Genomic DNA, 11,092 nt, shown 5'->3' with positions numbered 1-11,092 from the left:
CAATAGTAAGATCTCGATATAACGTACTTCTATCCTATCCACCAGATAATATTCATTGCTGCTACCATGTAATCACATTTTTTTAATTTTGTAGATCTAATTTTTGTTTTATGTAATCACCACTGTTTTGCTCTACCGCCCCCAATCGTTCCTTTTTGCATTACCCCCCCTCCCCAACATGGGTTGGTATCGCCCACTTTAGGAAACGCTGTTCTATATTATTAAAGCAAAGTTTGTCTATTAAAGGACGACTAATTAGTCTCTGTAATGTCGGGTCCTACCGCAAATTATTATTTCAATCTCTTATTGATTTTTTCGATAATAGAATTGAAAGCAAATCAATATGGCGGCTAGGACTAAACCTTCTCAACGTAATTTTTTTTAAAGAATAAAACGAAAATTATTTACGCTTCAAAAATAAATAAACAGTTTACTTTTTACCATTATATTTTATACTCTTGAATTAATAATCAAAAATTGTCATTCGAGAAAATCATACTCAATTTTTTACACTACTTTTTTGATATTCTACACTGCTATCGATGAAGATAACTACAATTCTTGTATTCCAAGTAAGAGTTTCTAATAGTAAAAGTTGTGAATGGTAGTATTTCGCCCTCTTGTAACTTTTGCCACACGATATAATTGCCGAATTTTATGTTGTTATATTATGGATGTGTACTTTACCTTCAGTCTTTATTGTTGTATCTCAGCAACTCAAAGCGTTACCTCGATCAATACCCTATAAGAAGAGTTACGTCACGAAATTTCAGCACCCCCTTGTGACAGATATCAAATGGCCCAAAAAGAACTTAATACAATAAATGAATACTAAAAAAATAAGAGGAGCTGGAGCAACATAGTATTGCAAGAAAAAATACAATTAAAATCACACCCCAAACTCATTGAGTTTACAATTTTTTTTTTTGAAATGATTTTCATAAGTTTTGCATTAAGTCTCTTTTTGCAAATTGATCCAAACAGTTCTTGGCGCAATAGATTAATTGGACAACATATAGCTCCTCAACGAATCTGAACTGAGGTGAATTCTCAATGGTTTTATTAGACCTAAGGCGGTTTTTGGAATGTGAAGACTTGCAACTTAAAATTTTGATATGTTTTGAATTAAATACCGAAGAGAGGCGTATTTTTAAATACTTAAAACTTTGATACTACGTCCCATATTTTGGTATCTTTCTCCTTCAACTTCTTCTTTAATTCCTTTATTTCTGCTTCATGGATTAGATTTGTATGCTGGCATTTATTTCATTTGGATGTTTTACCTCAGGAGAAATATCTGTAATACAACATACAATTATTATTTTCTAACGATAAAGAGATTAATGCAAAAAAAAAATATATATCACTATAAGACGTTTATTCTTCTATTGTTGATGAAATGCCAACTAAGTCTATTTCTCTATTTTCAGAAGTACGAGGTTCCAAATAAGGAGTGAAGTATGTATGATCCTGAAATTGTGGAGATCTTTTTTTGACCTGAAATTAGAAATAAAAAGTTGCTAGAGATTTCCTTCATTATTAAATTTTAACAAAATATACCTCCCTTGTAGAGTTCTTCACCTAAAATATAGTATTACATTTTGAATGTTTTGGACCGTGACTCAAACACATGAGGAAGTCAGCTATCGTCAAAGCGGATAGCCCGATGACAAAACTCCACTTATAGGGCTCTGACCTCGATAAAACCAAGATACAATATGTCTTAAGTATCTTGGATAAAACAAAAATACTCTATGAATTTTGTTGTCAGCTGTCTATTCTCTCCTCTGACTTGATACGTCATGGTTATTTCTTCATTTATTATTTTTGGTAAATAAACGAGGTAATAAGTTATTTTAAACCTATGCTCCTTTTCCAAAAGGACAGGAATACAATTTCTTGTTGATCCCTTGTCGCATATAAAGAGACTATAAGGGAAAGAGGAGTCATATATATGAATCAAGAATGTTTTTTCTGATTCGTCTAAAATTTAGTATATGCGCTTTGAACTTCTTTTGCGTTCCGGATAAGCTTATGTATTTTTCTTTAGAATCAACCAGAAGCATAAGCTATTAATTAAACCCATAGTTCATAGTATCTGAATAATAATTATGCTCTAAAAAATATCTAAGTTATTTTAAAACAAAAATACATAACCCTAATCATCTACGAAGGGGATTTGTATTCTACATTTTTTGAACGAGGTTACGTGAATCCTGAACATAGTTCATATAAATAGTTTTTGATTACTTTTTATTTCCACCGTCTTGTCTCCTCTTTCCTTTTTAGTCGCATATATATAACTATATTGGCCATTTTATTATTTCTATGAAGAAATGTTGACTATCATATAAAAATACAAATTACGCTTTTAATAAAGTATTAAAAAACAATATTGTAATACAGTATTGAATAAAATACTATGTCGGATTTTAATATTATGAAATATATAATATATGTCATTAAAAGTTCATTAAAAATAAGTTAAAATACCAGTTGGTATGATTGACTTATTTCTCTTTATACCATATGATTTTGGGCCTTTTTTTCTATATCTTTTGGGGGAAAGGTTGCGTGATGCGATGTACGTCGTTATCTTTCTTTTATCACACAACCTTTCAGACGAAATCCCTTTTGGGTTACCCAATTCTGGTCCAATTGTTCGTAACTATGAAATTATTATTTTAATTAAGTCCTCCTTTTAATTCAATGAATCAATATAAACATCCCTAGACGACGACGACCTTATTTATTTAAAATGAAGTGTTTCATGAATATTTTTGATACAAGATAAGGGGAAAATATTAGACCTATATGTTTTATTTTGATCTAATTTCAAGAAGATGTTCTCATAAAAATGCCTGGAAGGGAGAGAGAAAAAACCATGACCATGACTGAGTGGTGGTTCAATAACTTAGATATGTATAAGAAAATACGTACACGTTTCATTATTATTTCCATCTGGGATGCAAAGAATTTTAGGTGCTTGTCTGATTGTAAAAGTTATCTTCCACTCTCCCCTACCTGTTTTCATTCAAGAAGAATAGAAAATCTTCTTCCCCTAGTCAAAGATTTCATTCATATTTGCCTCCCCTTCTTTACAAGGCATCGAAACATCAAACATCCGTTGACACCTACCTTCCTCCCCTCTCCCTTATAATAAGACGTCTCTTATGTACATACTTATTTTTTTCTCCCTTTTTTCTCTTCACCGTTCCTTCCCTTTTAAATGGAATAGTCCACCTCAGTAGAGTAACATACATTTATATTTAAACTACTTAGCAAAGTGACCATCGTGACAGTCTCTACTAGTTATAACTTATACATAATGGATGAAGCTTAATTAATTGAATAATGACTACAACTTACTAACAACATTAATCCAAAATATTGGATATGCTATTGCAAAAAAACTTTTGTCAAAGGGACCAAAGTAACAATTGGGTCCAGAAAATGTCGAGGCTGCACTAGAATATCTTGATTCCCCTAGACTGTGATAGGCATCACATGCCACATGGGACAACCCTATGACAGAAGCAGAACACATGAAGCTTTGGGGGGCAAGTTGGATATTCTTGTGTCCAATGAGGCAGTCAACCCCAGACTGGATACCTCTCAAGATGCATGGGATAAAATTATGGTTATAAATGTAAAGATGCCATTTTGTATTGGCGAAAGAAAAGGTACTGTCATTGAACAATTCCCCTGACCCTTCCATAATATTCATCTCCTCCATTTCTGGATATGTCCTCATGCCCGTGAGATCGTTTATCCTATTCTTGAATATAGTTATTGATTCTTGTATTAACAGATGCTAGGAAACTACTCCATTAGTAAGACGTCTCTTATTTTCTCTGAGCAAAACTCTCAGCAACGAGTTGGTACCTCAAGGAATCAGAGTTAATTGTGTTGCGTTTCTAGCATCTAAGGATGCTTCATATATGACTCGAGAAACTATTGTTGTTTCCGGTGGAATGCATTCAAAAATATGATTACTTACTCATTAATAACCTATTACAATCAAGAATAAATGATCGCACAGGTGCTGGATGGGCCTTAACACAACATGATACTTTATTGGGGAATGCTCATTAAGACTTGATTATACAAACACAGTACTCCAAGCTGAAGTTGAGCCTATAAAAAATCCAGCAAGTAATTTACCATTTGACAAAACGAATGGCAAGAGGATATTAATATTCTCTGATAGCCTGTCTGCTATTGAAAGCTTATATATAAAACCAGGGAGCATGTTAAGAAAAGAAATGTCTTGGTGTTAAAATGCCTTCAAGAATTTCAAGTGGGATATCACAGTTGGATGAATCAAGGGTCATAATAATAGCACAGGGAACGAGTTTGCTGATGCCTTGTGTACGGAGGGTGCAGAAGGTGGTACCCCAATCTCACTCCCCAATTCCGTTACCAGGCTACGAAAGCTATCGGAAAAGCCACTTTAAAGGAGTGGTGAACTATTTGAAAATAGTTTGTATAGCTGCCGCCAATCTAAGCAGTTTATCGTCGGGCCATACATGGGAACTAAAGTTTACAAATACAAGAGAATCAAATCTCAAGTATAGTCGGTATGGTTAGTGGCCACATACGACTTAATAGTCATATTTTTAAAATGGGTAAAAACCTGAGTCCGATCTGTCGACTCTGTGAAGAAGATGAGAAAACACAATTTCATCTTATCTATGACTGTGGCTGAACAATGCAGGAAATAACTGAACTTGCTATGGAGTATGTGGAAAAGAAAATATCAATGGAGGAGCAACTTTTGAGGATTTTTAATATGTTGTGTAATTATAATTTATTATTATATAATAATAAAGTTGGAAACTCATAGATGAACCTCTACCGGCTGATACCAGATTGAGTTCCAATGTGGTGGGGTGTATCTAGGAACTAAACAAACAAAGAGCTAATTACAAAATACATAAATATATTACGTCTCTCTAATCTAATTGAATTAATTATAAGATTGATTTTTTTTTACTATCAACTAATATGTTTAAAAAGGCAGTTACTTTTTCCGACTTAATTTGTTTCTAGAGGATGTAGTATAAACTGGTCTGAAGTATCTCCTTTCGGCGTTCCTTTCTTTCTCAAATGGATTCCAGGAGAGGATGAAGCTTCGTGTTTTAATCGAGGAGAAGAGCGACGAAAAGTTTCAGTTGAGGGAGATAGAGACTTAGCCTCAATAAGAGGGGATTTACGTGAAATGGAAGAGTCCCGAGGTGAAGACTTATTATTATGGGGTCCATTTCGAAGAGACTCAATTCTTGTAAGTTTGAGGACAGGTATTTGATTTTTTGTAATTGCATTAATCCTTTCCTCAGGAGAAGATTTTTTTTGGCTGTCTTCCGATACAGGTGATTCTAATCTATTGGATCTTGTACTTATCTTTTTTACGGAACTTATGGTTTCTTTTTCACTACTCAACTCCTCAATTGGTGAAGATTTTTTCTTTCGTAGAAATTTTTCAGGTGTAGCAGTGGTTCTTGTTTTTTTGTTCGAAGACCTTACAGAAAACTCCTCTTCAGAAGAGCGATTGTCAAAGGATTTATTGAAAGAAATCTGGATACTTGAGTTCGTTCTTATGATGCTACTTTTATTTTTGTTCGGAATAGAGGAGGAGGATTGATTATTATCCTCTTCTGAATCATCAGAAGAGTCTTTCGTGTTTTTAGCTGTGAGTCTCTTTTTTCTGAGAGACTTGAATTTAGTTAAAAAGCCTGGAGTTAGACTTGGATCATAGTTTACAGTTTTTCTCCTATTTTATTAGCATTTTCTTTGTCGTTTTTACTGAGGCTCACTTTGGGCAGACTACGAGGATGAAAAGAAACTTCATCATCACTATCTAACAAGCCATCTCTTTTTTTGTGTTTTACCGAATTTCTAGGTGTAGGAATAACCCTTTCCATGTTCGTTATCCTGATCATTGTTTCTTCTTCTTGATGATCTTATTTCATTAGACAGCATATTGCATCTTACAATGGAGGAGCAATGCCCATTTTCTTTGTAATTAGAATGTCTCCCATTCACCCCAGAAGAATGATCTGTATTATTCAAAGAGGTGTCATCATTAGATTATTCTTCGTCTAGTTCTTCATTGGGTTTACCAGCTTTTGCCCTATTAGCTCTTTCATTTGCAATGTGGTCTTCTAATCCTCTCTCATGGGTCTCTTCAATTTTTCCTTCGAACTCTTCGATAATAATTGTAGTTTCGTTTTTAACAGTCTTTTTGGCAAGCACTAGAATGGAAGTTAGAGAATCATAGACGTCTTGAATGTAAAGTTTATCAATATAACAATTGAAATTATCACTGAGCTTTTTAACTACTTTATCATTAAAACTGAAGGAACAGAGGCAGTATGACAAATCTCTCCATTGTCTATCTGTTTTAGTGACTCTGAACCGGTGACACATTTTTTCAACAAGAGACTCTAAATGTTTATCCTTCTCAATTAGACATATAATAAATTTCATTATTTCCCTAAATTCTTCTTCGGGAACTCCAACTTCAGGGCTGGAGAGTCGTGAGACGATATCAGGCATAACATTATATAGAGAATTTCCTTTTCTAGCCAATTCAGTAAAAAATAACTTAGCCATGCAAGAAATTCGATCCACCTTGTCAATAATACATAGAGCCATATCTGATATTTGCCCCTTTACTTTTATCATATCATTTAAAATGAGATGAGTAAGAACAGTTAATGTGTTACTCCTGACAAGAGAGGATTCATCTCGTAATCTAGCATACATCCTGGGAGTCCAAGGTTCTAACGTATTAGGAAACCGAACGGAAAGATCTCCTGCTGCTATTATCATATTCGCACGAGTAGTTTCATTCTTACTTTTCTCCAAAAGAGTAAAAAAAAGACGAAGATGTTGATCACAAAATTCATTTGAAACTAGCATGAATTTGGATAAAGTTAAAGCTGCTACCGTTTTTAGAGAATCGTCATGCTCTTGAGAAGAGCAGAGACTTACGATAAATGGAACAAAGTGTGATAGCAGATTCCCTCCAGTGACAGTTTCATTTTCACAAATATTTCTGATGAACTCCGCTTCTGCATCATCTCCTTCGGCTCCAACAAGTTCATCATCATCATTATTACCATTTCTTGGAGTTTCACTTGCACTGTTAGGAATATTAGCAACGGACTTGCGTTTCCGTTTCTTTTCTTTTCATCTCTCTCAAATGGTTTCGCCTCTTCATTTCACAAAAAATGGAGATATCTAAATGCTTGAGTTGGCACACGGCAATTTGTCCTGCAACATATACTAATCTCTTTATTTCCGTCATATTAATGTTATTATCGTCGCAGACTGCACAAATTAAGTCTAATGCTATTTGTGCCATACGCCGATCTGGATGTTCAGAAAACTCGTAGATAACAGTTACAGCGACTTTCACCATGGGAATATAATTCTGACTCTCACAACGGGTTATACCCTCGACAATGATTTTATGTAGAGATTCGAAAAGTTTATCATCAGAATCGTATCTAAATGGAGTTTCAAGATCATCCGATTTATGTCGGGGAACAATTTTTAAAAGAGATTTACATGCTTCACAAACCAGTTGAAAATTATTTAGGCCTCGTTCTCCAAAAGCATGCTCAATAATGATACTAACATTACTAGACACAACAGAGGGCTCTTTGAGACCAATCATTCCAAGTATCATTATAGCATCACATGATGATTCCTCATTAGAATCTGGCATAACGAGTGTAAATATTTGCCAAAGAATCTGAAAACACTCCTTTCCTATATCTTTCGTCTCAACTAACATACCCACTAGAGCTTCAAGTGATGTACATTCGCCCAAAGTGGATCCCCTTACAAGAGCAATAATATTCTTGACTATTTGAGAAGCTCCTCCAGATCTAGTGCCAACATCAATATAGAGACGCCTGTATGCCTTGACAACAGCCTCCTTCACAACTGATTCATTCGACCAGATAAGAGACAACATTTTTCTAACGCCCATCATAGCATTTAAAATACCAAATTCAAATGCTGTAACGAAGAAATCAATAGCTTCGAGAATATCAGTGGATTGCTTTGATCCTAAAAGTTGGCACATAATAGGAAGTGAGTCATTCATAAGTTTTCCAAAAGAGACCGAATCTTTGAGATAAGCAACAAGAATTCTTTGTTTAGTCAAAGCTTCTTCATCGGGTTGATCATACATAGATGCAGAAAAATATATATCTTTAAGGCTGGATATTGTTTCCGATTCAGCCGAAAATTCATCGGGAAACTTGATCCTAGCATCCATTAAGAGAGCAATTGCATTGATATAAGTTTTACGTGTTATAAGGTGCTTAATTCTTCTCGAAACTTCACCATGAACCGCTCCATCCCAAACAACTTCTTTAGGAAGATTTTCTTTGTCATAATCATCACTTTCTAATATTTCTTTCAAATGCAACTCAATATCTTCATCATCCCATTTTTTTTGTTCTTTGTCTATCAATCCTTCCAAATCTTGCAATTTCTTAGATTCGGCATTTAGTTGAGACTCAAGTTCTTCAATAGGAAGGGAAAACGTATAAGGATTACACTGAAGCAAGGAAGTAAGAAGTTGAACGGCTTGTTTACGAACAATCGAAGATTTGTCGAGTAGCCGACCCATAGTTAACTTTAGTACACTATATTGACGACCCAATGGTATCGACATAGCCACACATAATTTACTCCATATTGAAAGTACTGACGATCTTACGTGGGCGTTAATGTCATGAATATGATCTTCCAAATATTCTAAGAATTGATTGCGATTGTCTTTACTTTTTTCATCGAGATCTTCTTTAGATAGAACTTTAATTACAATCTCTCCAAGTATGCCCAATATACTTTTACGCATCATGTAAGAATCCCCGTCCAAATGAACGATTTATAGACTTAATGAAGGTCTTACATACTCGGGGAGTTTTTCAGTGAGTTCAAATAAGAAAAGTGAATAGGATCTCGTAGCAGAAGTATCTCTATTTAGCTCCTTCATATCTAACCTCGAAATTTCTTGAATGATTTCCATGACGATAGACTTGCAATTGAACTCTTTGACAAAGACTTCAACCGCCTCTGCGAGAGGAGAGACCATATGTTCAAAAAGTTTCAATTCTTGAACTAGTTTAAAACTACATGATAAGGAGTAATCGAAGCGCGAGTTTAATGAACTTAATACTTGAATCACGGACATACGCACACTTCGATTTCGCTGATGGGCCATTACAGGATTTTCCAAAATTCTGAAACCCGCATTAGCAAAGCAATTAATAAAGTCCTCCTCTGCTACAGGTGGAGTAAAGAGTCTATTGACATTGAGTTGTAGAATTTTATACATAAAGTTAATAGCACTCATTCGGGAAGACTCCCAATTCATTCCTGCCCAGTCATATCCGCTCGTAGAGTTTTTCTTTCTTCCCCTTCCCGGAAGGGATGCAGCGGATATCTGAGATGATTTTTCAACAGTTTCCCGTTCAATGAGTTCCGTGAGTTGGGTTATAAGATAAAAAATCATTTTCATATCATTGAGGCATTCTAATTTCGCTTCCGGATCTGAAGAAAAAAAAATAGGATTAATTCAAAGCTATTAGCGTATTCATGGGACGTCAAGCATTTTAGAGGCACTAATTATCAAGTTTTATAAAAATAAAATCCCTCTTTGATTAGTAGTAAGGACAACACTGAACTATTAGATGTTGAATTGAAAGTATGAACTCTAAAGTGAAGAGGCTCTAGAAGAAAGGTTGAGGCACCTGGATCTTGTTCATTGAGGATGGAGTCCACCCGTTGAAGCAGTTGATCTCCTGCGTTGAGAAGACAATCATGGGCTATTGCTTTGATATTCGTGGGCAGCTCCTCGTGAAATCGGGAAATGACGGAATAGAATGAGTCAAGCCAATCCTTATGTCCAAAGCAAGATCCATCGTTACGAATATCAAACTCAATTTCCTATGATTATTATTGCAAAAAATGAAACGTCAAACTCCTTTACGAATTCGGATGAACAAACCTTCATTCGGGGCTTCAGTTCACAAACATTCAAAATATTTAAAACAGCATATTGGTCCAGAGATTCTGCTTTGAGGAGATCCTCCCTCTCCAATGGTATAACTAATGATCGTCATTTTAGACGATTCCAAATTTCACTCACTTATTTCGGAATTTGCCACCTTTTTTTTTCTCTTTCTCTCTCTCTTCCTCTTTTTCTTTCTTTCCTTCCCTCCAGATAAATAAACATCGTCTATGAGTAAAATAAGTCTTAGGACTTTGGGCACCATGATACTTGTATGTCTTTTAGAAAACAACTGCTCTATGTTAATTTACCTAAAAATCATTTGTTTGGGAAGAATCTAAAAATTATTTCGAATATTTTTTTATCATGTTTTATTAAAATATGATGTAAAATAAATCGAATTTATTTGAATATTATTGAATTTTGAAGTCTTAACCCTGTCTTCTTATCACTTGATGTTATAAATAATACTAATAGTAATATCGTATTCTGTAGTGTATGCCCAGAGAATTCTTAGATATTCATTGGTATACCTAAAGCATAAGAAGATTGAGGAAATCGAAGGAAGATACTTCTAACATGATAATCGATCTCAAGAGATGTTTGAATTGCGAATTTCATGAGGTACGACGGGATGAAAATTCATCTGAGGAAAACTACTAGGCTTCATAGGGGAGTAGAGTGGACTCCTTCCCTGGACAGAGATTCCAGCCCTCGAAAATTTCAGCTGCATTATATTTCTCAATATATTATGCTAATGGGTGTTCGGCAATACATGGGTAACGGGAGAATTAAGTGATTAGCATTTCTTCCATTCGAATTGGTATCGTTTGTTTTTATATTTCTTAGTATAAATTACATTGGGGATAGGTATTATATCAGTTTAAAAGAGTCTTGCCATTTTTTCCTAAAATTGTATTTGAGATATTCTTGTGTTCATATGATAGATTTTTCTAAGCAAATAATTCAAAATATAGCTGCTACCGAAGATTTACAATGTAATTAATCTTATTTTTCTATTAATTAAGCAAATATACACTCCAGAATATTTATAAT

The 11,092-nt window shown here is 34.4% G+C and overlaps 1 protein-coding gene and 1 long non-coding RNA gene across 2 annotated transcripts; both read right to left on the bottom strand.

Moving 5' to 3' along the window:
* Positions 1-403: 403 nt before the first annotated feature.
* LOC121129740 (uncharacterized) lies at positions 404-1,820 on the bottom strand. Its single transcript, XR_005868500.2, has 2 exons — positions 1,561-1,820; positions 404-1,497 (listed from the first exon to the last, which is right to left on the bottom strand). It is a non-coding gene; the product is annotated as an uncharacterized lncRNA (long non-coding RNA).
* Positions 1,821-6,090: 4,270 nt separating this feature from the next.
* On the bottom strand, positions 6,091-10,039 carry LOC121129511 (condensin complex subunit 1-like). Its single transcript, XM_040725233.2, is given in 4 exon segments — positions 6,091-7,195; positions 7,197-9,576; positions 9,777-9,972; positions 10,034-10,039. Coding segments are annotated over 4 exon segments (3,687 nt in total).
* Between the last annotated feature and the right edge of the window lie 1,053 nt (positions 10,040-11,092).

Source organism: Lepeophtheirus salmonis, chromosome 14 (assembly GCF_016086655.4).
Source record: "Lepeophtheirus salmonis chromosome 14, UVic_Lsal_1.4, whole genome shotgun sequence".
Classification (NCBI taxonomy): domain Eukaryota; kingdom Metazoa; phylum Arthropoda; class Copepoda; order Siphonostomatoida; family Caligidae; genus Lepeophtheirus; species Lepeophtheirus salmonis.
This window is presented reverse-complemented; position numbering and strand designations above follow the sequence as displayed.